Source organism: Lepus europaeus, chromosome 11 (genome assembly GCF_033115175.1).
Source record: "Lepus europaeus isolate LE1 chromosome 11, mLepTim1.pri, whole genome shotgun sequence".
In the NCBI taxonomy this organism is placed as follows: domain Eukaryota; kingdom Metazoa; phylum Chordata; class Mammalia; order Lagomorpha; family Leporidae; genus Lepus; species Lepus europaeus.
Window position 1 is genome coordinate 71,038,541 of NC_084837.1, and position 27,077 is coordinate 71,065,617.

The following is a 27,077-nucleotide window of genomic DNA, read 5'->3' on the forward strand; positions in this document are numbered from 1 at the left end:
ATAGTACATATCAAATTCTGAAATGAAAAATGAAAACTGACCATTATCTTGGTTTAAACTTGCAGCTCCTGGCTAAGCACAAAGGCTTGCAATGGAACAAAGTTCTGCGACTGGAGGAGGTACAGGCTCAACTAGGGATTAGTCTGGAAGAAATGCTCTCAGTCACAGAGGACGCCCTTCACTCTGACCCCTATAGCCCTGAGGAGATCTGCATGTGTCTGGGTATTAGCCTGGATGAACTCCGAACCCAGATCCTGAGTCAAAACACTCAAGATGGTGAGTTTGCTAGAAAAACTCAGGGTGTGAGCTGTCCTCATTTATAGCTGGAATGTTTTCCCACTTCCCCATGGATTCTATTGGATTGTAAGGCATACTTGAGGGAATTTGGTGAATGGATACATACTTTGGGAAACTCAACTATCTAGATCCTTAGCTTTATATATTCATTCAAGTATCATAAACATTTCCTGGTGTGCTACATTCCAGCTATTTTGGTGAATAAAACATGATTCCTGCCCTCAAGAGGTTCATTATTTATTTATTGATTGGGGAGAGAGAGAGAGAGAGACAGAGAGAGAGAGAGAGAGAGAGAGAGAGAGAGAACGAAACTACTACTGTAGAATACCAGAGGCCTTCATGGCTCAGAGTAGAACTTATGGCCCAGCTGTTGCTTTTAAGTAATTTTGTTTTTATACCAGTACCATCACAAGGTGAAATGAAGGCAAGGTAAATGTTGGAGGCACAGGATGGAACCTTGCAATGTCTATTCCTCTTAGAAGTGGAGGTTGTCTATTGATGGGGAGTTAGTGTTAGGGGCAAGGACATCGCATTAAGATTCAGTTGTCCTTTGGAGTAGGGGTAGGTAGTGTGGGAGCTTCGCACAAAGATCAGCTTCAGGGTTCCAACTTTCATTCCATTAAGTTAAGTTCTACAATTGCATCTTGAGGGACTACTGTGGGTATGCTTGAAAATTCATATCTTAAAGGCTGAAACTACTGACAACTTTGGGATAGGATAAAGTAATCATTTGAGGTTAGGGACTGGCTTCATTTTATGTCTAACATTGTCAGATCCAGTTTAATTTTAGGAACAATTGTTGAGTCTCTAGAACTGGGACAAGTGAACTGTAGTCCACCATTCAAATCATACCTGATGAAAACTTTTATGAAATAAAGTTTTACTAAAATACCACCATGTATTGGCCAAGGCTACTTTTGCATTACAATAGCAGAGTTGAGTAGTTGTGACATAGATTGAACAGGCTACAAAACCTAAAATGTTTACTGTCTGGCCCTTTGCAGACAATGTTTGCTGCCTTCCATTCTAAACATGTATTAGACCAAAGCTTACCTCAGTTTTCTCTTGAAAATAGGCACAAAAGGGACATAAAGGAGTAACCTATGTAATGTGCTAAGAACAATGCTTGGTAATGGAGGTGCTCATAGAGGTGGGTGTGGTGGTGGAGGTGTAGGGAGATCAGAAAAGAAAGAACTCAAAGCCAGCTTTACTAAGGAGATAGCAGCCAGAAGGTACATAAGAAATGGGAATTTTCTAGACAGACAAGCAATCAGAAAGCATTCTGGGCTGATAAAACAGCAACTACAGAGGCAGGGAGGAGTGAAAGAGGGTGTATACCCAAGAAACTACAAATTTTTGAGTATATCTTGAAAACAATATATATACTAGAGAGTGAGATGATATTAAGCTGATAAAGACAGGCCCAGATCATCAAAGGCCTTGTTAAATTCTTTGTGTGCATTTTATAGGTAATGGGGAAATTAATAAAATTTTTATTGTATGAAGAAATTGTGTAGGGAAGACATGGGATAGAGAGAGTTTCTAGGAGAATAGCCTTTCTGTTTTGACCTAAGACATTGTCTGATTTCTTTAATTCAGATAATATGTATTGATTTCTTGGGACTTGGTATTGTGCTAGAAATTGGCATACAAAGTTAAACAGACATGACTTTTACCTTGTAGTGACTAAGTGTCCAACACACTCACAGTATTTAATGCCAGTTGTAATAAAAATATTTATCAAAATCTTAAAAATATGGAGTATAGAGTAGATAAATGCCTGAAGAATGTGGCTCTACTTTGAGTTGGCTCCTTAGTTTGGAGGGATATTTCCCAAAGCATAAACCAATAGGAAGAGATGAAATTATTGTCTAAGCTAGGAGAGTTGTGCACAACTATGAAGCTTGGGAGATAAGTCAAGGATACACATTGGAGGATAAACAGAGAAATCTGTGAAGAACTAAATGAGGACTAAGGTAGAGAATGGGCCAGGTGACATGATCCCTAGTTTAAAAAGGGGAGAATCTATTTGGAACATTTTTTGATGAGTGTCCAAACTGTGCTTAGAATTTGGATGGCTTGGCTGCTTAGTTGTACTGTGTTGGACTGGATACAAACTTCAGTGCTTAGATTACCCACTTTGCCTTCAGCCCTATGCTGATAAGGGGTGGGGCAGTTGCTGAGTAATTTGTTTGGATATTGTGATCTCCAGAGTCATGAGTGGTAATCTTGGCTTTTGTTCAAGTACTGGGCACTGGCATAGATTGCTCTTTGGGATGACACAGTTGATAGTAAAACACATACACACAATCTGTTTACTTTATGGTTTACACATTACACTATTCACCTACATCATCCAACTTGAATCTCTCACCAACCCTTATCCTTATTTCACAGGTGAGAAAACCGAGTTACGTGATTAAGCCTATAGATAATACACATTGCAACCAGACTCCAGATCCTAGGCTTTTGAGTTACTTAATCCAATACTCTCTTCCCTTTTTAGTTTTTTCAAAAAATTTATTATTAATTTTTATCTATTTGAAAGACAGTGTGAGAGTGAGAGAGAAAGAGGGAGGGAGGAAGAGAGGAAGAAAGGGAGTTAGGACTGGGCCAGGCAGAAGCCAGGAGTCAGGAACTCTCTCTGGGTCTCCCACATGGGTGGCAGGGACCCAAACACTTGAACTGTCTTCTGTTCCTTTTCTGGGATGCATATTGGCAGGAAGCTGTATCAGAAGTAGAGGAGGGCCAGCGCCGCCGTAGCTCACTAGGATAATCCTCCGCCTTGCGGCGCCGGCACACCGGGTTCTAGTCCCGGTCGGGGCACCGGATTCTGTCCCGGTTGCCCCTCTTCCAGGCCAGCTCTCTGCTGTGGCCCAGGAGTGCAGTGGAGGATGGCCCAAGTCCTTGGGCCCTGCACCCCATGGGAGACCAGGGGAAGCACCTGGCTCCTGGCTTCAGATCAGTGCGGTGCGCCAGCCATAGCGTGCCGGCCGTGGCAGCCATTGGGGGGTGAACCAACGGACAAGGAAGACCTTTCTCTCTCTCTGTCTCTCTCTCTCTCACTGTCCACTCTGCCTGTCCAAAAAGAAAAAAAAAAAAAGAAGAAGAAGAAGAAGTAGAGGAGGGACTCAAACCCTCAAACCCAGGCCCTCTGATATGGGATGCCAGCATCCCACAAGTTGGTTACCTTGCTGCACCACAACAGCTGACCCTAGTTGGTTTTTTTTTTTTTTTTTTTTTCAGTTTTACATCTTGCATATTTGTAAGTTGGCTTTGGCAGTCCTGTACCATATAAGGGAGATATTAATTTTGACTTTGCTTGGCTCTAATTGCACAAACTCCTTAACAAGGAGTTTTTGCATTCTTTCTTTCTTTTTTTAAATATTTATTCATTTATTTGAAAATCAGAGTTACACAGAGAGAGGAGAAGGAGAGAGAGAGAGAGAGAAAGAGAGAGAGAGAGGTCTTCCACATGATGGTTCACTCCCCAATTGGCTGCAATGGCCAGAGCTGCGCTGATCTGAAGCCAGGAGCCAGGAGCTTCTTCCCGTTCTCCCACACAGGTGCAGGGGCCCAAAAACTTGGGCCATCTCCTAATGCTTTCTTAGGCCGTAGCAGAAAGCTGGACAGGAAGTGGAGCAGCCGGGTCTCAAACTGGCACCCATACGGGATGTTGGTGCTTCAGGCCAGGGTGTTGACCTGCTGCGCCACAGCACCAGCCCCTGCATTTTATCTTGAGACTAAAGAGAGGTGATGAAAATAGGCTGCTATGCAGATAGTTTCTTTTCGACTACTTTTGATCCTGGCATTTGGACCTTAGAAGAGGTAGGGCTGCATGGCATCCAGAGCTTGTTTTGCGTGAGGATAACTCGGGTTGTGGTGCGCAAGGGCTGTGAGAACTGATAGGGAATTTTCACTTTGGTGGAAAATGTGGTTCTCCTGCCAGTGTTGTGGCACAGTGGATTAAGCCACTGCTTGCAAAGCTGGTTCTTAGTCCTTGCAGCTCTGCTTCTGATCCAGCTCCTTGCTAATGTGCCTGAGGAGGCAGCAGAGGATATCTGAAGTACTTGGGCCCCTGCCGCCCATTTAGGAGACTCAGACGTATTTCTAGATTCTTGATTTTGGCCTGGCCTAGCCCTGGCCACTGTGGCCATTTGGGGAGTGAACCAGCAGATTCTCTCTCCGTCTCTCTCTCTCTGTGTTTGTGTGTCTCCCTCTCTATCACTCTGCCCTTCCAATACATGCATACATATGCACATATTATTTAAAAATATAGTTCTTATAGATGATCTCTGTTAAGTCTGTGAAGAGTAGTTTGTTTTGATCTACTTGAAAATTGTCCTGGTGCTTTACAATATACATCCAGTCAGTTTTTTAGAAGTTTAAGTTTCTAGCTAATTGTTCTCAGAAATCAGAGAAACTGATTTAAAAGCCAGACATCAAGCTCTAAACTCTGTGATGTTGGGGTAGGTGTTTGACCTACTCCTAAAGACACTTGTGTCCCACCACAGAATGCTTGGGTTTGATTGCCAGCTCTGACTCCTGACCCCAACTTCCTATCCTTGCAGAGCCTGGGAGGTAGAGGTATTGGCTCAAGTAGTTGGGTCCCCACCCCTATACAGGAGATCTGGATTGATCCTGGTTCCCAGCTTTCTTCTGGCTCAGCTGCAGTCATTGTGGGAATTTTGGGGGTAAATCAGTGAATGGGAGCTTTCTCTATATTTCTAAAAAAATGGAAACAAAACCCTCTATTATTTCAAGAGACTGAATTGTTTGTATATGAATTTTTGAAAAAATTCTCATTAAAAACTAGAAGAAACTCCAAAGGAGTTTACAGATGTTGGTTGAGCAGAAATCCTTAAAATCTGCATGAAAGACTTCTAGTAATAAGGCCAAATGAAATGTGTGCTTTGGTTTTATCTGTTGTTTTCATTTTTGCAAGATGAAATAAACTAATAGATTATTATGAAACAAAGTATAAATCAAATAATAACTATTTGTGTTATACACAAAAGATATTATGCTTTAAATTGTTTTGGAAATCAAGTCTGGAGAAAATTTTCTTTCATTTAATCTTTTTCCTTTCCCTTTTCTGCCTGGTTTCTCTCTCTCTTTTTTTTTTTTTTTTTTTTTTTGTTCTTTAGTGTCTATTGATCTCTCAACTGCCTGGCCATCGAGGGCAGGTTCATATCAGGAGTAAAAGTTCCTACTTTATTTTCTAGGAAAAATGGACTGCACTGGTGTTTCAGATTATGTGAGAATGGGCCTTCCTGCCTGTGCTTCTGCTTCCATTTTCAGATGTGTGCATGGCTCTCCTTTTCTGGAGCTCACATTCCCTCTGCAAATATTTAAGGAATTAAGATGAATGTGAGCGTATGTTATTAGGTATGATTTCAAAGACATAGCATCTTAACATTCTAAACCACTCTAGGAACAGCTTGAGATTGGGAGGGAGGGACTCACACCAGCTGTGTGTTCTGTATTGGTCACAAGGGAAGCTACTGATGGGTAGGCTAGCATTCAGAGGCTGCCTCTTACCCCACCCCTGGCTGCTGAGATCAGCAGATAGGTAACCATGTGCATGAGCTACAATGGAATCAGGTTCCCCTAAGTAGACCCTTGAAGTAGACAAAATATGTTTCATCATTCTTAGCTTATTTATTTTCCCATCCCCCTAGATGTCTTGGTTTCCTGACCCTGTGAGCTTTCTTTACCCCAGGTGCCTCCTTGACCTTGGCATCACTGACGCCACTGGGGGGTTCCTGAGTTCTGACCTCCCTCCTTGTCTGGCCCTGTTAGTCTCCGTGGCTCTGACCCTGCTGTTCCTGGATACCTTAGCATCAGAAGCCTCTTTGGTCCTAGGCTTGTTGGCTCTGCCATTCATGGCTGCCTCAAGGGAAGGGAAGAAATAGAAAGGGACATTTATAATATCCAAACTTCTAAATGTATGTTTTTTAAGTCTGAGGATTTGTTCCATGGTATTCCTTTGCTTGAATTTATCACAGATGTGTCTGTGTCTTCTGAGAGGTACAAAATGATCACAGGGTCAGCTGAGAAGTGATTGGACACTCTGCTTTGAGCAGAATGAGGCTTGTGCTGATATGAGGTCAGCTGATGTCTCATCGTCTGCTCAGTCGCTTCTCTGCTGCTTTGGAAACATCTACAGGAAGACATCGTCTGTAGTCACCATCTAAGAGGACAACATCTTGCTATCCTATTTTCGTTTTGTGCTACTTTTGATTTTTTTTTTTCATATTTTCAGGTTTCCATATAAGTAAATGTTTTTTAAATTTTTTTTTGAATAAAGAAATACTTTACACTTTTTTTTTTCTTACACTTCTTTTGGTCTGTCCAGTATTAGTGTATTCAAACTGATTATGCTTCAGTCACAAACAGTTCCACAGTCTCAGTGGCTTAACCCAACAAAACACAAATTTTTTTGCTCTGCATCTCTAATACAAGTCAACAAAGGGGTCTGCTCATCTGAGACACTCTGGGACCTGGGCTTGGGTCAGGGAGTTCCACCTAAATGCCTTTGTCAACAGTCACTGTGGCAGGAGGAAGGGAATGTTGCTAATTGCTCACTGGCTCTTACTATCTGCCAGACTGACCCCCATTACTCCATTTCTCATTTGATTGGCCAAAGCAAGTAACATGGATGTGATGAACTTCAAAGGGGATGGGAAAGTGCAGTATGAACTTGTATGAGGAGAACTGGAATATTTAGAAACAGCTCTAATGATAACCACATTTCTCCATGCTGTGTAGCTGTGATTCTCATTTTGTCAATTTTTGGTGATATCGATGAGAACCAATTTACTTGCTCATATAAGCATATGAAGCTGACATTTCTTTTCAGACATCTGGCACAATGACTATTGTTTTTAAACAAATTCTGTGATATTTTCACTTAAGAATTAGATATGCTTTTTTGTTCTTGCACATTTCTTTCACACTGGCATTTCTGTGCACTTGGTCTGATGGAAGCTTCCTTTGTCCTGATGGCTTGTCACTTTCTTCTCTGTTTTGTAGAGTTCACACAGTCTCTTTTCCAGAATCTCTCATTCTAATATCCTAGGGCTTGGTCTGGGAACACATCTTTCCTTTGAAGGTTATTCATTTCCTATAGCTGTCTTTCTTCTTCAAAGTACAGTTTGAATACCTCTTCCTTGAAATGCTTGGGACCAGAGATGTTTTGGATTTCATATTCCTTTTTTTTTTTTTTTGGTTGCTTTTGTTTCTTGCATGTTTTCCACTGTGCCACAGTGCCAGCCTTGCATTTTGGAAAGTTGATTTTTTTTTTAAAGATTTATTTATTTGAAAGTTACACAGAGGGAGGAGAGGCAGAGAGAGAAAGGTCTTCCATTCACTAGTTCACTCCCCAGATGGCTGCAACGGCCAGAGCTGCGCTGATCTGAAACCAGGAGTCAGGAGCTTCTTCTGGATCTCCCACAAGGATGCAGGGGCCCAAGGACTTGGGCCATCTTCACTGCTTTCCCAGGCCATAGCAGAGAGCTGGATTGGAAGTGGAATAGCCGGGTCTTGAACTGGTGCCCACATGGGATGCCAGCACTGCAGTCAACGGCTTTACCCGCTATGCCACAGTGCCGGCCCCACATTTTGAAAATTTGGATGTACATAATGAGATACTTTGAGGATGGTACTAAAGTCTACACTTGAAATTCATTTATATTTCATATATACCTTGTACAGATAAACTGAAGGTAGTTTTTTAAAAATAATTTGAAAATATTATTTAGAAATAATTTTGTGCGTGTATCAAAGTTTGTGTACACTGAACCATCAAAAAGCAAACGTGTCACCATCTCAGCCACCCATGTGGACATTTGTGGGTATTTGGTATCAGCATCATTCCTGACTCTCAGTTAATATGCTACTAATAAGTAATCATTTTCTTACCGCTATTCTCACATAAGTGTTAAACAATAAAGAATATGATACAACATTAAAACTGTGTAAAGTCCACGTGTTCAGGGTGAGCAAGCCACATGGTAGCATCACCAGAACCCTTGTGTCAGCTGTTAAATAGCAGCACCAATAAACAAGTGGTAGGTTCTTAGTCACTATGATGCTGTATTTTGATTAAAAGCTTACTATATACTGTATTTTGTTTTACTTTTGATGAGAAAAAACATCACATAGTTAAGAGACCAGGAAGTGTATCCCCTGGGGAGGCAGAGATGGTCTACTGGATGGATGACTTTCATTTCTGTTTTTTTCCAGTCAGCTCTGCCTCATTAACCATGGTTTTTGTCTTAGCAGCCTCTCTTTGATTTTATAAACTGATATGATTTCTTTTTTCCATTATGAATACACCCTGCCTTAGTCCTTCAGTAAGTCCATCACATGTTTTCATCATCTCATTGGTAGATACCATTCCTGTAGTGTTAACAATGTCATGTTCATCATTACTATTTTTTTTTTTTTGACAGGCAGAGTGGACAGTGAGAGAGAGAGAGACAGAGAGAAAGGTCTTCCTTGTCCGTTGGTTCACCCTCCAATGGTCGCCACGGCCGGTGCGCTGCGGCCAGTGCACCGCATTGAACCAAAGGCAGGAGCCAGGTGCTTCCCCTGGTCTCCCATGGGGTGCAGGGCCCAAGGACTTGGGCCATCCTCCACTGCACTCCCGGGCCACAGCAGAGAGCTGGCCTGGAAGAGGGGCAACCGGGACAGAATCCGGTGTCCCAACCGGGACTAGAACCTGGTGTGCCGGCGCCGCAGGCGGAGGATTAGCTTATTGAGCCACGGCGCTGGCCATCATTACTATTATCACGTTATCTTGATTCAGAACCACTTGTCTGCTTCATCATTGGCCAGTGAATGAACAACTGGAGCCTAATTATCTATGTTAAAAACTTTGCTACCCAGTTCTTTTGTTTATGAATGGACTCTGAAGGTATATAAATCTTTGTGTATGTAATGGAGTCAGACATCAAGTTTTTCTTCACTTGATGTGAAGAACGCTTCCAAGACACCATCATTAATCACTGAATGTAGATACAGGCTGGAGGTTGTGCCAGGCAAACATGTCTTTAGTCACTGGGTCCCAAGCATTGGGAGCAGCATATATGGCTTTCTTTATGCCAAACTTGTTTTGAAAACCTTCCCCACCCACACCGCTGTTCACTACTCTAGCATGCTGTTGAAGAAAGTGTTTTCTATTTATTCTTCTTTGATCTAGGGAACCCTGGTCACATGGATGAATTTAGTGAAAAGTACATGGCAACAATATTTTTTTTTATGAGAATTTCAGCTGGAGGATGAGAGCAGTCATCAGGGAATAACAAAATCTTGCAATCATTGTCCAGTCCAGCTTCCCTGAAGTGAGCATGAGACATTAGTACAAGTGCTTGTGAAACCAACCAGAAAAGATATGCTAGTGTTCCAATGGGTCTTTTTATTAGTGTTCTAATGAACTTGGAAGAAATCCACTTCTTTAAAACAACAAGAACACAAGATCTTGCCTATCACAGCAAGCTTACACTGCAGCCCGCCTGCTGCATTAGAACATCTCAGCAGTTATTCTGTCCTTGGGAGCTGTCTCATCAGCTGGGATCAGTGTCTTTCTGGGCAATAATGCCCAACAGTGATGCCTCATCAGCAGCACTATACATTTGTCTTGGTGTTAGATTTGAGTCAGTGATGATCTTGAGAAACACGCTAATGCATTTCTCTGCTGTTCTGTGATGAACAGATACTTTATCATCACACATCTTTAGAAATTTAATGTTGTGTCCTTTCTTAAATTTCTACAGCTAGCCTGTTGAATGTTCATGGTTTCCCTCAATTTGCAATTGATCATAATAGAACTTTGCTTGTTTCATGACCAGCATACAATTAAAAGGCGAATGTTCCCTGTGAGGCTGACAGATCCACTCTTCCAAAAGATGACTAAGATCTTCATTTTTAACTTTATCTTTTTGTTTGTTTTGTTAACTTCTGGCCTGCGGCACCAGCATCCCCTATGGGCACCAGTCCCTGCTGCTCCTCTTCCAGTCCAGCTCTCTGCTGTGGCCCAGGAAGGCAGTGGAGGATGGCCCAAGTGCTTGGGCCCCTCACCTACATGGGAGACCAGGAAGAGGCACCTGGCTCCTGGCTTTGGATCGGCATAGCTCCAGCTGTTGCGGCCATTTGGGGGGTGAACCATTGGATAGAAGACCTTTCTCTCTGTCTCTCTCTCTCACTGTCCGTAAAAAGCTTCCATAGCCTAGGCAGCTCATGTCAAGAGCCTCATGTGGTCACTGACATCATATATAAAAGTGTTAATTGTTAAATTAACAATAAGAGTCACTGTGTACTAACTTCCCATTCAGGACCTCTGTCCTCAATGAGTTGTATTATGAGAGTTAACTATAAAACTTGTTCTCAAACAGGTTTTTGTGTATGTGTGTGTGTGTGTATGCAAATTGTTGAAATCTTTACTTAGTATAGAGTTGGTCTTCTGTGTATAAAGTTAATTAAAAATGAACCTTTATTGAGAATGGAACTGGGAATGGGAGAGGGAGGAGAAAGAGGGATGGGAGTGTGGGAGGGAGGGCAGGTGTGATGGGAAGAATCACTATATTCCTGAATTTGTACTTATGAAATTTGTATTCCTTAAATTAAAGGTTTCTTTGGGAAAAAAAATAAGTATATTACCCTTTGATAGTTGCCATGAGGACTTTCAGAGGGGGGCCACACTTAGCACACAAGTCCAAGCTCCCTCACTCTCAGTCACCTTGCACCCAGTGCCCAGGTCACTCTGCTCTGCTTCAGTGAATTTCTCTCTCTCTTTCTTTCTTTCTTTCTTTCTTTCTTTCTTTCTTTCTTTCTTTCTTTCTTTCTTTCTTTCTTTCTCTGTCTTCTCTCTCTCTCTCTGTAAAGATTGATTTATTTATTTGAAAAGCAGAGTGAGAGAGAGAGAGAGAGAGAGAAGTCTTCTATCTGCTGGTTCACTCCCCAGATGACTGCAATATCCAGAGCCAGGCGCTTCTTCCAGGTCTCCAGTGCGGGTGCAGGATTCCAAGGACTTGGGCCATCTTCCTCTGCTTTCCCAGGTCATTGCAGAGAGCTGGATTGGAAGAGGAGCAGCCGGGACTCGAATCAGTGCCCATATGGGATGCCAGCACTGCAGGTGGTGGCTTTATCTGCTATGCCAGAGCACCAGCCTCCGTGAATGCTTTTCAAAAGTAAACCTGAGGCAACAGCCTATGTAATCCACATGAGTCTTTAGCTGCACAGCACATAACCTACCTTCACACTTGCTTCCACTATCAATTTTTGATTCCTTTACTCAACAAATATTCAACTGAGGCCCCAGAATCAAGCACCGTGATAGACACTGAGTTTTAGCAATTAGTAAGGACAGAAAAATACTTTTCCTCATTTGGTTTAGTGTTTTGCAGGACAAGAACAACAAAATAATTACAAAGGTGTTCTGATAGAAATATAATAATACTTATTTTCTCAGATAAGCACCAAGTTTTCCTTTGCCTTTCTTTCACCCCTTTTTTTAAAGTTTTATTTGTTTGAAATGCAGAGATACACAGAGAGGAAGAGACAGAGAGACAGAGCTCTTCTATCTGCTGATTCATTTCCCAAATGGCCACAATGGCCAGGGCTGGGCCAGGCTAAAGCCAGGAGCCAGGAGCTTCTTCCAGGTCTCCCACATGGGTGCAAAGGCCCAAGCACTTGGGCCATTCTCTGCTGCCATCCCGGGTGCATTAGCAGGGAGCTGGATCTGAAGTGGATCTCACACCAGTGCCCATATGGGATGCTGGCTTCATAGGTGGCAGCTTTACTGGTTACACCCATTTTGGCTCCCATTCTTTTTTTCTTTTTCTTTTTTTTTTTTTTTTTAAGATTTATTTTATTGATTTGAAAGGCAGTGTTAGGAGAGAGAGGGAAAGAGAGATCTTCTCTCTGCTGGTTCACTCTCCAAATGGCCGCAGTGGCTGGGGCCACAATGGTTGAAGCCAGGAGCTTCACCCAGGTCTTTCATGTGGGTGCTGCTGGATCAGAAATGGAGCAGCCGGTACTCAAACTGGGGCACTTATGGGATGCCCCATTGCAGGTGATGGCTTAACTTATTATGCCACAAAGACGGCCTTCTTTAATCCCTTTTTATTCTTTTACTTTTCTCCCTTGTAATTCAATTAACAGAATATAACTAAGACAGGAACTAATTTCCTTTTGTGTAAAAATCCCAGAACAGGCCTGACTGTTGTTCCCACAGGCTTCATTAAGCTCTGCATTGACAGAGATTCCTTTCCAACTCCCTGGCTCCTTTTCAAGGACTTGATACTATCTCCTCCTTTCACTTTCCCCGTGAACAAAGCTTTAGGGACGAGCTGGAAAGTCAGTGGGAAAGTTCTACCCCCAAGAAAGTAGAAAATAGAACGGTGTGGCTCATCAAGGGAACAGCTTCTGATTCTTCCTGCATTGATGGGATGGGGGCAAGGAAATTATATTGACTGGGAACCTGCTGTATTCCAGACATTCTGCTGGGTTCTAAGGCCGCTATGAAAGTGAAGAGCAGGTGAAGGTTCCTTTCCTCCTAAAGCAGTGTATCATAGCAACAATTAGAAAGGAACACATAGTAATCAACGAGGTGTGCAGTGGTGGAGCGTGTGGATTCCTCTGAGTGTGCTATGGAAGAGGTGGCGTCTGGGTTAATACTGGAAGAGATGCGGGGAATGCAGTCAGTGTGGGTAGGATGCACATGCTAGGTCTTTTTTTATTAAAGTTTTTTTTTTTTTTTTTAATGTATTTGGGGGCTGGCTCTATGGCGCAATGGGTTAACACCCTGGCCTGAAGCGCCGACATCCCTTATGGGTGCCGGTTCTAGTCCTGGCTTCTCTTCTTTTGATCCAGCTCCCTGCTATGGCCTGGGATAGCAGTGGAAGATGGCCCAAGTCCTTGGGCCCCTGCCCGTGTGGGAGACATGGAAGAAGCTCCTGGCTCCTGGCTTCGGATCAGCGCAGCTCCGGCCGTTGCGGCCATCTGGGGAGTGAACCAGCAGGTGGAAGACCTCTCTCTCTCTCTCTCTCTCTCTCTCTCTGCCTCTCCTCTCTCTGTGTAACTCTGCCTTTCAAATAAATAAATAAAAATCTTAAATGTATTTGACAGAGAGAGAGAGTGAGAGAGAGAGAAAGGGAGAGAATATTCTATCTTCTGGTTCATTCCCCAGATGGCAGCCAACAATGCTGGTCCAGGCCAAAGCCAGAAGCCTGGAACTGCATCTGGGTCTTCCACTTAGGCACAGGGGCCCAAGGTCTTGAGGCAGCTGCTGCTTTTCCAGGCATATACGCATGGAGCCGGATCAGAAGGTGAGTAGCTGGGACTTGACTCCTCAGATGGGATGGGAGTTGCAGATGGCAGTTTCACCCACTGCATCACGACAGACCCTGGGGCAGCTGTGTCCAGGTTGATGAGAGGTAAAAGGGAGATCAGAGAGAAGGTAGTGCAGTGGTTCAGACGTGCGTGCTAAGACTGTGAGCTTGGAGGGTAGGAGATAGCATGAAAAGCAAGGGAGCGATAGGCTCCTTCCTGTTGTGTGAGTGATCCTGGGGTTCTTTGCAGTTTAGTGTATTACCAGAGTATTAAATACAGGTGAGCATAACTAGAGCAAAAGTTTCAAGATCAGAGGAGTAAAATTTACTATGAAACAGATGGTGCCGGTTCTTGCTACTCTGGTAATCTGAGAAAGGGAAGTTATAAACATGCGGGGTGCTGTTAGTCTTCATGTACAAAATGGCATTATGCTGTGGATTTTCAAATATTTACAAATGCTTCTTGGAATGTAGTTTTCCATGGACTAATGTGGTTTCTGTTGAAAGTGCATATATATTTTTTTCATCAGTGGTTTTGCTTTTAAAAGCAGGTAGTTAAAGATTTTTCCCCCTTTAAATGTAAAATGCTAATTGAATTTAAGGTTTGTAGCATGGGAATGGGATACTAATGTGGCTGAAAACAGCAGTTTATTTTTTGTGGGTTTGACCATTTCAGAAACTTCACATTTATGAAAAATATTACTACTAGGAAAATGAATTTGCAACCACAGTCCAACATCAATGAGGATTGTATAGTGTTTTTCCATTATGCTGCTTAAATACTCCAAAGAGGCTCTGCCTCAGAGCAGGGACTTATAACTGTGCTGCATAGAAAACAGCGAGCTCCAGAGTAGGTTCTGAAGTGGTTTTCTTCATCCACCTCTGATTGCTGTTCTTGGAAACCGATGCTTGGGTTAGCCCAGTGGATTTTTCTTCTTTGTAAAGAAATTGGCCAGTAGCATGTAGCAGCATGCTTGTGCGGAAACTGCTAAGGCCATAATTGCTCTTAGCCCCTCACCCAAACAATGGGAAAGTGTTTGGGGATATGAGATTCTTAGAAAGATAAATTATGCTGTTACATGATAAATATTTCTATTTCTTTGAGACCAGCATATTTATTCATTTTGATTTGATTATCTAGAGATGAAGTCTGATTCCTAAAACGCTTATCACTTTTTAGCTTCATAGTGGAAAACCAGTGCTCTGCCGTCTTGTGTGTTCATAAACCCTCATGTGGGTGGGTGATGGGAGGCTATGTGGGGAGCAAGAGAGACCGCAGTCCAGCTCTCCCTTGAGCTCACGAGATGAACTCTGCTCTCTTGTGAATCTTAGTCGGTCCTGGAAGGTACCCTTCAGGAAGGGCCAGCACAGACTAAAGTGGATTCAGAGGAGGAAGCACTGGTAACTCACTTAGTAAACCTCCTTTCTCGGCCTCCTTTCTTGTCTCAGTCTCCTTACATCTTCATCTCATCCGCAACCCGCTTCCAGGTAATTCAGGTTAGGACGCCTTGGTATCCCCGTTGCAGCTGTGAGGGGTTGCCTTAGCATCTGCTCTTGTTCAATGCTCTCTAATAGAGTGTCACTTCTTGGAAGTAAGGAACACTTATTTATCATGGGTCCCTCAGTTTCAACACAGATTATCAATGTGTAAAAGACATAAGACAGGTGCTGGCTCTGTGGTACAGTAGGCTAAGCCTCCACCTGTAATGTTGGCATCCCATATGAGTGGCTATTCATGTCCCAGCTGCTCCTCTTCTGATCCAGCCCCCTGCTAATAGCCTAGGAAAGCAGCAGAAGGTGGCCCAAGTGCATGGGCCCCACACCTGTGTGGGAGACCGGGAAGAAGCTGGCTTCAGATCATCCCAGTTCCGGTTGTTGTGGCCATTTGGAGTATGAACCAGTGGATGGAAGATCTTTCTCTCTGTCTCTTCCTCTCTCTGCCTGTAATTCTACCTCTCAGATAAATAAATAAATATATATATTTTTTAAAAAACATAGGACATGAAAGCTATCTTCAGATACCTTGTGTTTATGTAAATTTGGGTAACAGGACCACAACCAAATAGCAGAAGTTACAGCAAGAGAGACTATTTCAGTGCAGAGCTATCAATATGTATAAGAGGGAGGTGACATTTGCTAGTAATAGTAGGAGTGACTCATTATGGCATGATGACTCCCTAGGGAAGAGTTTTACCCACTCTTCTCTCTCTGCTGAGAATTTCCACTATATAGAGTTTTGTGGAACAAGGGCCACAGCAGATACCCATGGTGACCAGGCAGACATATATACTAGTTGGGCAGGCTGAATGTCAGATAGCTGGTGATGGTAGAACTGTGAGAACTAAAGTGTGTCCTGTCCCAAGGGGGTAGCTGCTCCTCAGCTCCTGTCATCCATTGCTCTGTGGCAGCTAGAACTTTCAGTTTTTTCAAGAAAAAGCAGAAATGTACACTCTTATATATAATTTCCCAATTTAAAGATATCACTGTCACTGGCTATGGACTGTAGGTTGTTAGTGCACAATGTTTGTGGAGCAGGGGATGTGGAAGCATCAGGTGAGAGGATGGCTGCCTGGAGAGGCTGCCCATGTTCTGGTCAGCTTGCTCTCTCTAGCCTGCCTGTTCCCATCCACAGCCATTTGACCATTCTGTCTTCACAGCAGGGGAGCTTAAGGCTCAGGCCTTTCTCCCATGACATCTCCTACTGCCGCACCCCAAACATTCAACTTTGTCTTCATGCACCTTTAGCATCTCCAGCACTCAGGTATCTGCTGCAGTTGGTCACTGTCCAGTGTTCTCTTAGTGTGTCTTATCTGTTTAACTGAGTTACAAGTTTCTTAAAGCAGGGGCTTCTACTTCATGTGCATTCCCTCTTATTTGGAGCATGGTATGGGGCACATAGCAAGTACTCAGTAAGAATTATTGGTTGAGTGTTGCTACATGGCCATCTGACTCAGGGCTTTTGGCATTACTTTTAGTAGAAGATGAGGTAATAAAGAGGAAATTATACCAGTAGATCTCTTTTTAGAGATTGAATAGGCATGCCCTTTATCTACTATTGACATGCTGTCTTCAGAGCTATTAAAAAATTTGGAGAGAGAGAGACAGAGAGAGCGAGAGAGGGAGAGAGAAAGATAGAGATACCCATCCTCTGGTTACTTCTCCAAATGCCTTCAATGGCTTAGATGGGTCAAAGCTGGGAATTGGGAACTCAAATCCAAGTGTCTCATGAGAGTTGTAAAGACCCAACTACTTGAGCCATCATTTGTTGCCTCCTATAGTCTGCATTAGCAGGAAGCTGGAATTGGGCATCAGAGACTGGACATGAACCTAGGCACTTGGATATTGCCTAATGGGTGGCTTAACTGCTAGGCAAAATAACTATCCCCTCGGAGATTTTGTTAGCAAAATAGTGCCCGGTGTGTTTCATCTGTCAAAGAGTTTCCCACATCTTTTGACACCAAAAATACAACAAAATAACCAATTACTTGTGCCCTGGTTTAGATTGCTTGATTAGAGATGGGTTCTTATGATGATCTCTGTAGCCATCCATCTTTTGAGCTAGATTAATAGGCACCTCTTTGTTATAAAGATTGCCTAAAAGAAAACAAAAGACTGTTTAAACTGGCTATGTTGATGATCTATTTTCTATTCCTTCATTTTTATTTGAAACACATTTTGGTTTAGAAATATCTTTTCTCTTGTGTCTCTGAAGCAGAATATGTTATAAACAAATGCTTCTCAGTCATCTGTGATAATGGATATTACAGTCTACTTTGGGCACAGGAACCTACTAACTGTGCTCTAGCAAACTTTCCCCAATTTTTTGGTGAGAAGACTAGTAAGTGTGACTGTCAAAGTAGCAGGTCTTCTATATATTCCCTATTGCGTTTGTCCCATAACTATTTATTTAGTCTAGTTTTTTTTTTTTAAGATTTTATTTATCCAAAAGGTAGAGTTACAGGGAGAAAGAGAGAGAGAGAGAGAGAGAGAGACAGACACTGACTCTTCCATCCTCTGGTTCACTCCCCAAATGGCCACAATGGCTGGGTTGGGCCAGACCAAAACCACTAGCCAGGAGCTTCTTCTAGGTCTCCCACATGGGTGCAGAGGCTCAAGCACTTGGGCCATCATCTGCTGCTTTCCCAGGCACATTAGCAGGGAGGTAGATCCGATGTGGAGCAGCCAGAACTCGAACTGGCCCCCATATGGGATACCAGCACTGCAGGCACTGGCTTAACCCACTATGGCACAATGCTGGCCCCTATTTAGCTTAGTTTCAGTACAGTTTTGTCACAAAGACCAGGAATGGAAGCACTCATTCTGCACACATCTATGGAGTCCCTACCATGTGCCAGATCATGTTAGCTGCTAGAAGATACAGTGATGCTGAAATCAGTTAAGGCCCTTGATCTGGAGCTGACCTATAGCTGTGGGAGAAAACCACAAACCTGTGGACACACCAGAAACTATTATCTGGTGATAAATGTTGGGAGAGTAAAATAGGATGGAGACAATATATGCTGTGTGGATTACTCTAGATAGGAATTTTTAGAGGAAAATTTTCTTTGCAACTATGACATTTGAGACTTAAATACCAAAAAGGGGCCAGCCACGTGAAAATTATGAGGAAGAACATTTCAGAGCAACAAAACAGCTATTGTGCAAATGGGCCCGAGGCAGGAGCCCATGGCAGGTTCTGGAGGCAAAGTGTGAAGGCATGTGTTTGGGAAAGGGGTGGGCAATGAGGGATGAGGTCAGAAGAAAAGGAAAAATCTGAGCTAGCAAACAGAACTTACTATAAAAATAAAAATTATTGAATAGCAAAATGAAATATTTATTCTGCAGTTTTAGTGTGTATTTCCACGAACTTTTAGGTTTCAGATTGGAGTCAATGTGTCATGGTTTCAGGATTAGATTCAATAATCCCTGAAGATTCATACTGGAGAAAGACAATGTTCCAAAGTCCATGTGGCATATCTTGCTTTGAAGCCCAGGCTTTCCCATGGATAGGTTAGGCCACTAGTGGTCTTGTAGGAAAACAGCGTCTAGCATTATATTCTCAAATTGAATGTGCCTTGGAAGTAATCCCGCATGCAGTGAACATAGTAAGAAACAGCTTCCTCCATCCTTTAATATAATAATTGCTCTCACGGATTACAAGAGCTTATAGGCCGATGGAACATCTGATTATATACAGTTAACTGGACAGGGAAGAAAGCTGTTCCAGACAGTTTCAGATTTTCTTGGTTTTTTTTGTATCTGGACCACAGAGACCTGATGAGTTGCCAGCACGTAACGAGCCAGAACCCTGGATCCAGAGAGCATTTATGATATCCAGCCAGCACAAAACTGCTTTCTCTCCCAAAGGGTGGTCTCCAAATCTCTTGTAGCCTTTGGCAAGATCTTTGTATCACAATTGAAAACAGATGCCCTTTCTGCCCTCGCCTTGTTTTCGGAGTTACTACTGTTCAGAGGGTGTGAGCCACGGCAGTCTCAAATGCACCTTCAGTTTGCCCAGTGAGCTTCCTCGTTAGGCATTCCTCTTCAGGAGTCCTGCTGTGAAATGCTTCCTCTGCAAACAGAGAAGAGATGCCAGAGGATCGATGATCGAGAGGTTCTGGTAATACGCTTGGCGCATTTAGAATGTTTCTTGTCACAAATCACAGCACCAACCCTAAGGTTTAATAGGAAACATCTCTCTGGACAATTTATACTTGAGAACATTTAATCCTAAATAAATATGTAATCCTAAAGGAAAACCAAAGCATATTTCTCAGAGTATGTTGAGTTTTATTGCGGGATATGGCACTGAAATGTCTTGGATATGATACTGAGAATCCAGAGTGCCAAAAATAATTGTAAATTGCTGATTAAAAGAAACCTATTAGATATAACAACTGAGTATAATGTGTGGACCTTGGGTATAAACCAACTGAAATTTAAACTGGAGGACAACAGGGAAAATTTAGATATGGGCTGGATATAAGATATTAATGGATCATTGGTGATTCTGTTAAGTGTGATAATTATATGGCGGTAATATAGGAAAATATTTCTGTTTTATAGAGATGTATGCTGAAATATATAAGGAGGAGATATGTGTATCTACAATTTATTCAAAAATACTTCAGCAAGATATCAATCAAAGCATAAATGGCGAATATTAATAGTTGTTCATTATAGATGATGGGCTTATGAGGTTTATTATAGCATTTTCTCTACTTTCCCATATGTTTTGAATTTTTTGTTAAAAGAAACCTTTGCACATCAGAGCATACTAGCCTGACTTGTCAGCTAGATAGCACTGCTGTGTTATCATAGTCGACGCCACTTTCCTGTACCTTTTGTGCCGCAGCCATAAATAGCAGTGGACTTGGAAATCAGGTGATTTTTAATCCTTTGTACTTTACAGAAAAACCAAACAACTCTGCTTTCTCCTCCTCTTCTCCATGCTGGGAACTTTAAACTTCATATACGATTATGGGAGGTAAAGTAGTTCAAAAGTAAAACTGAAACATATGGGATCATGGTATTTTAAACTTTTGTTTCAACCTCAAATTTTAAAAAAAGAACAATCTTAAGCCACAGTTACCAAAGTCACTTTCTTTGCTTTCAAAATGTGAATCATACAACCTGAATTACAAGAACATGTATGAAATGATTAGTGCTGTTTCAGGCATGTACATGGCCACCAGTTGCCCTTCTTTTTCCTTTCCCATTGAGAGATTTTGAGAAGTTGCTACATCATCCTGTGTTGCTCCTTCAGACAGTGTATTTTGAAGATGGTGTATTGCCAGTATGGGGTATTGGTAAGACATGTTTCCCCTTGGGATATTTTGACACTCAGACCCTAAAATAAATCACATTCCCATTTGAAGAGAACTAAATGATGGGAATAACAAATTCACATTACATTGTGGGCTGATTCACATGACCTGGCTACCGATGGAACAAAACATGTTGTTGTACTTTTGTTCCCACCTACATTTCACTTGTAACTCCTATTATTATTGGTTTTTTTTTTTGAATTTTAAATTCACATCTGTTGTCAGCAGTTGCAGATTTAAAAGCAATGGGAATGTTGCTGTCCCCTTTCCTCAGCCTTCACACATTGTTAAACTGAATATTGGAACCTCATTTTTTTTTTCCTCTGTAAAGCAACAATGCCAAGATGGAGGGATCTTGATTTTGAATTGGGTTAAAAGTAAAGTCTTGATCATATCATTATCAACTGCAAACACTTGTTGAACTCCTGTCATGTAAGGCACTGTTGTAGGTGCTATGGGAGGGTTGGTGGGGGGAGGGGTTGCCAACAAAGGTCATCATAGCTTCATGGATTATATGAAATTTAAACTAAACCTTCAGAAAGAGGTAAAATTTTGACAAGGAAATATACTAATGAGTATATTAGTATATATATAATATACTAATGAGTATATCCATATCCAGAAGCAAGGAGTGTAAGGTAACTACAGATAGGCCAGTTTGGCTGAAAGGAAGAACCCCACTGGGGCTGAGCATGGCGAGTGCAAGAATGTGAATTACGGCAAACACTGGGGAAACAGTAAAGGTTAGGGGCAGTCTGTGAGTATTGATCAAACGTAGGTCACAGGGAGGAGTGATCAAGAGGGGAATATAAATTCAGAGGTCGCTACAAAATAGTCCAGGTAGAAAAGAGAATAAAATTGGAAATTTGGATAATGACTGAGGGAATAGGAGTGAGGGATGGCTGCAAGACAGACTGGGAAAGAAGAACCAGTCACATGACTGAATACAAGTCCTCTGATTAGTGCTGCATTAAGCCTATGATTTATAGTGGACTGAAATTATGTTTTGCACAAATTAAAGAAAAAAGGAAGGAAGGAGAGGGACTAAGGGAGGGAAAAAAGGAGGGAGGTAAGTATGGTTATCTTCTTGGAATTGTACCTATGAAATACTTCAAATCTGTTCTCTTTATATTAATAAAAATTTTAAAAAAAGAACAATAGGAAAATTCACACAAATCTGCATCATTGGATGAAAATGGTTAACTGTAAGTTTAATATATCTCATATGACTCAATTGAGAACCTCTGAAAAAAGTTTTAATTCTTCATTATTAATTTATGGGAAGTTTGGCCTCACAAATCCCAACAATAGTGTCTTTGTCAGTCTGGTCTGCTCTAACAAAAATGACATAGATTTGGTGTCTTACACAACAGAAATTTATTTTTCAAAGTTCTGGAGGCTTGGATGTCCAAGATCAAGGTCCTAGCAGATCTGGTGTCTGGGGAAGGTCCTCTTCCTGGTTTACAGATGGCTGTCTTCCCATTGTGTCCTTCTATGGTGGACAAAGTGAGCTTTGGTCTCTTTTCTCTTCTTATAAGGACACTCAGCTCCTTCATGGGTCTGCACTTTTATGACCTCATTAAACCTAATTACCCCCCACTGGCTCTGCCTCCTAATACCTCCCCACTGGGGATTAGGATTTCCACACATGAAGTGTGAGGAGACAGAAACATGCAGTTTGTAACAAGTGACTATTCACTTCCTCTACCCTGACCGCTTTTTCCTCTACTTGTGAGAGTTATGGGGGCAGTGCTGCATAGTGGAAACTACAAAGACAACATGAAACTTTAGCAGGATTTATTGGCTCATAACTAGAAACGTGAAAGTACTTCTGAAAAAGTAGTCATAGTTCATGGGAAAGCAACATGGAGGCAGATGCAGGAGACAGTCATCAGAAAAGGCAGCCTTGAAGGATGCGTGGGATCCTGGATGTTCAGTTCTAGCTGGCTGTGCGAGAGGGAAGTCAGGAAATCAATCATCTGACCTTACTGCCTCCCCTCCCGTTGTTTGCTGATCTTCTCCTCTGCTCTCTCTGGACAGCAAAGGAACTCACTGCGGTAGTTTATATAGGTCAGTGTCTGGGCGCAGACAGCAGGGTAGAGAAGGGCAGAATGCAGAAGCCGAATTGCAACCAGAAAGGTCATAGTCATAGTTAGCATCCTCTTTACAAAGGATAACAAAGTGGGGGAGATGTTGAGGGGATACTCTTGGAGAAAGTTCTTCATAGAACTGTAAAATGTTGGAGTTGGACGGACACTGGGAAGTCATTCTCAACTTCATTTTAGACACAAGGAAATGCTCTGTAGAGGTAGCAACTTGTGTGTAGCTAGTGGCACATAGTTGATAAGAAATGACAGTTCTTTTGGTTCTCAGCCCTAGCTTTTTCCACCAGGCCAGGTAAATTCCATACATTTTTTTCCACAGTTTTCCCAGACCTACCACACCTACCAGCTCAGTCACTGTTCAGCTTGGGTGACAATGGGGAGGATGTCAGATGTTATTCAAGGGAATGTGTAAGCAGAAAAGACACAGCTATTGCTTAGGACAAATTTCTATAACTGAAAATACAATTCTGTAACACAGTCCTTGTGAATAATCTGGAAAATGCAGAAAGGTGTGATAAAGACCAAAAAATCACCCATAATGGACCACAGAGAGAACTACTGATGAAATTTTGGTGCTTTCTTGTCATTAAAAAATATAGGCCGGCGCCGTGGCTCAACAGGCTAATCCTCCGCCTTGCGGCGCCGGCACACCAGGTTCTAGTCCCGGTCGGGGCACCGATCCTGTCCCGGTTGCCCCTCTTCCAGGCCAGCTCTCTGCTGTGGCCAGGGAGTGCAGTGGAGGATGGCCCAAGTGTTTGGGCTCTGCACCCCAGGGGAGACCAGGAGAAGCACCTGGCTCCTGCCATCGGAACAGCGTGGTGCGCCGGCCGCAGCGCGCTACCGCGGCGGCCATTGGAGGGTGAACCAACGGCAAAAGGAAGACCTTTCTCTCTCTCTCTCACTGTCCACTCTGCCTGTCAAAAAAAAAAATATATATATATATACATAAATATGTGTATATGTATATGCAAAATTGGTGTCAGTTGTACAAAGTTTTAAATGTTATTTCACAACCCAATCAGGAAGAAATTGCCTTAGAATCTGAGTTTCAGGTTTTTGATGGTTGTAGTGTAATTTTTTTAAAGCCCCCTCTTACCAGACATTGGGCTCTTATTTTCTTCTATGATAAGGAATGCTGTAGCACACATGGGTGCATTGTTGCCAGCACAAGCATTTTCAGTGCTCCTTTCTGGTGGACCCAGAGGAAAGCACATGGCTCTGGGGCCAGACACCCCTCATCTGTTCTGCTTCTGCCACTTTCTGGATGTGGGACCCTAGGCAACTCACTCTACTTTTCTCAGCTTCAGTCTCTAATCTGTTAAGCAAGGATCCTGCTGCACGTCACCCGCTGCTATGAGAACTACATTAGGTAGTGCTTGAAGGATCTGACAGGTAGGGAGTGCTCAATACACACAACCCTCTTCCCTCCTGTGGGATGGTTTAGTTTGCATGCATATGTATGCACCCATCTGGGTGGGTTGGAAAGACTGAAGAAAATACAGTTATAAGGTTTTTTTTGTGTTTTTTTTTTTTTTTTTTGACAGGCAGAGTTAGACAGTGAGAGAGAGAGAGAGACAGAGAGAAAGGTCTTCCTTTTCCATTGGTTCACCCCCCAAATGGCTGCTACAGCCGGCGAACTGCACCACTCCGAAGCCAGGAGCCAGGTGCTTCCTCCTGGTCTCCCATGCGGGTGCAGGGGCCCAAGCACTTGGGCCATCCTCCACTGCCTTCCCGGGCCACAGCAGAGAGCTGGACTGGAAGAGGGGCAACCGGGGCAGAATCCGGCGCCCAAACCGGGACTAGAACCTGGGGTGCCAGCGCTGCAGGCAGAGGGTTAGCTAAGTGAGCCGTGGCACCGGCCAAATGGTTAGAAATTTAACAATTAAACTGTCAGTTATAAGGTTTTATTAACAATCAAGAATACAGTAAAACCTACTTGCAAAGACAAATTTTGGGTAGAAAGAATTCTTTCAGTGAAATAGAAAACTGTTTGAAATCTAAGATACCGATAATGAAAGCAAAAATGGAAGCCCTCAAAACTATATTTTTCTTTGTGCTGGGCTGTCCAATAAACCATTTCTAACTTCCTTCTAATGCCCTTCCTCCCTCAGTGCCCATCTTCAAACTCTACCAACGTGCAAAGCACGTATACAGTGAGGCTGCGCGAGTGCTTCAGTTTAAGAAGATATGTGAAGAAGCACCTGACAACATGGTCCAGCTGCTGGGAGAGTTGATGAACCAGAGCCACAGGAGCTGCAGGGACATGTACGAGTGCAGCTGCCCTGAGCTGGACCAGCTGGTGGACATCTGTCGGTGAGACTGGTGGGAACCAAGGGATACTGCCAAAGAATACTGTTGAAGTCAATGAACAAAACACTGCACAATTTTCCATCATCTTCTTCATCAAAGAGGATCCTTTCCCACTTCTCATATGAGCTGAACGTGTTCCCTCCTCTGTATCTGTGCCATAAAAGGCTGGTGACCTGGCTTCATGGTCTCATGAGGTCTTGAGTTTGGGGCCAGTTTGCTGTCAGTTCTGTACAACATTGAAAGAAAGACGTTTCCATGCCTGGATGATTAGGGAAGGCGGATGCTCTAGGTAGGCAGCTTTTCTCAGGCATGGGCCCTGTTGCTACTGCCTCATGATATTTTAATTACTACATGATCGCTGTGCCAGAACCTCCTGTCTGCTGTCCTAACGAAGTTTAATGGTTCCATTGAGATGATAGGAGTATGTGGGGGAGCAGAGGTTGCAGAAGGAATCACTCAGAGAGCCAGCCAGTGTTTTTCTGCCTTCCAGGTTTAGTTTAGACAAATTCGGGAAATAAGAACTGAAGAAAGCTCAGGTTATAAATGGTCAGTTGAGACAGAAGTATAAAGAAGAAAAACTCTTTCCTAAAGCCTGGAAAGAGCTTCCTTATAATTGTAAAAGAATGGGGTTAATAGAGTCGAATGGTCCCCTTAGCCAGCAGGGAGCTCACTGACCTCAGGAGAACTGAAAGGGAAACTTGGAGAACTCAAATGGCTAAGATTCCGTTTCACTGTGAGAAGATACTATAGTACTGCATGCAATTAGTAATGGAAATATAATTAACCACTTGGCGCCTGTGGCTTGCCTAACTCATTGCCACACTCCCAGCCTGAAAGACTTAAGCCAAGTAGCTCCAGTGATCACAAATGACACGTATAGCCCAAGTTGTTGAGAGATTTGAACGCAGCCTTGACGAGAATCACTCTACTGATGTCAGTGTTTTTTCACTCACTGCCAAAAATCCTTACCAAGGTTGTTTCATTATAAGTGCTCTTTTCTGAAATATCAAGGGCCCAGTAAATGGAAGGGGCACTTACTGTTCAGTTTTGGAAATAAGAGAGTGATTTGTACAGAAGTCAGGAAAGAGCATCTTTGCCTGGAAGAGAGTGGGATTATTTGAATCCCACCTGGAAAGCAGTGGAGGGTCACTTGCCAGAACTTCCCCTTCCTGGGATAGCCAATCAGCATAGATTCATTCTCTTGGGATTTCATTCCCACACGAAGACTGGAGATGATAATGATGCTTTGCGTGGTAGTATTGAGTGCTATGAAAAAAAAATTAGAAGGAATAGAGACGGCCAGGGTTGTGGAGGGGGATTATTCTTCTCATTGGGTGGTCTAAGAAGGCCTCTCTGAGGAAGTGATATTTGAGCAGAGCCCTCCTGAAGGAAGTGCAGAAATGAGAAGAGCCAAGTGCGTAGGCTGTGAGGGGGCCACGTGGCTGTCACAGGTGACCACAGAAAGACCTGGTGGAGGGCAGTGAAGGAAGGAGAAAGTGTCAGGGGATGAGGTGGAAGAGGCAGTGGGGAGCCATGCAGTGGCCTCTGTAGACTGTGGGAAGGACTCCAGCTTTGAGCAGGGACAGGGGTGGTGTCTTGCTAAGTGATTCAGTGTCAGATGTGTCTTGAAGAAAGGTTTCAGACACTTCTGTGTGGGTGAAACAGAGGACTTAAGATGACTCCTGGGTTTCTGGCCTGAGAATCTGTCTTTGTTTCTCTCAAAGTCCCATGTTTGGAAGCCACACTTCACCATTCTGGGTCCTGATTATCTTACAGTACCACTAGAAATGACAAACAGGAAGGGGCCTTTGAGATCTGAGAAGAAAGTGATACAAAGTGACTCAAACATATGAGTTTGCACCATGAGTTAGTGGGAAAACCTGACCCCAATCCAGTGTGTGTTCCACGCTTGTCTCTTTCCCCTTGGGTTATCCTGAAATGTGATTACACTCAAATTTGGTCTTTTTTTAAAAAATATATTTTCATTTCCTAGCTTTTAATCTATGATGGCCGCCATGGCTGTCATGTTTTCTAGCATTCAAACATTGGGAAAAACTATGCTGTGAGAAAGCAGACAGCATGGAATTTTAGGAAGGCTGAGTTCTTCATTTGGTGCCCTGTGACTTTGAACTGTAGTCTTGCTTTATGATCTCCAGAGTCTTTTTGTTTTCTTTCTTTCTTTCTTTCTTTCTTTCTTTCTTTCT

At 42.8% G+C, this 27,077-nt stretch overlaps 1 protein-coding gene across 4 annotated transcripts in view; it reads left to right on the plus strand.

Moving 5' to 3' along the window:
• The window catches only part of GALK2 (galactokinase 2), a 139,619-nt gene that overhangs the window by 102,834 nt on the left and 9,708 nt on the right, over positions 1 to 27,077 (plus strand). For all 4 annotated transcript variants that reach the window (XM_062205875.1, XM_062205876.1, XM_062205874.1 and 1 more), the window contains 2 exons: positions 66 to 276; positions 24,675 to 24,876. In XM_062205875.1, the coding sequence (XP_062061859.1) occupies positions 66 to 276; positions 24,675 to 24,876 (413 nt within the window). The remainder of the gene's footprint in view (positions 1 to 65; positions 277 to 24,674; positions 24,877 to 27,077) is intronic.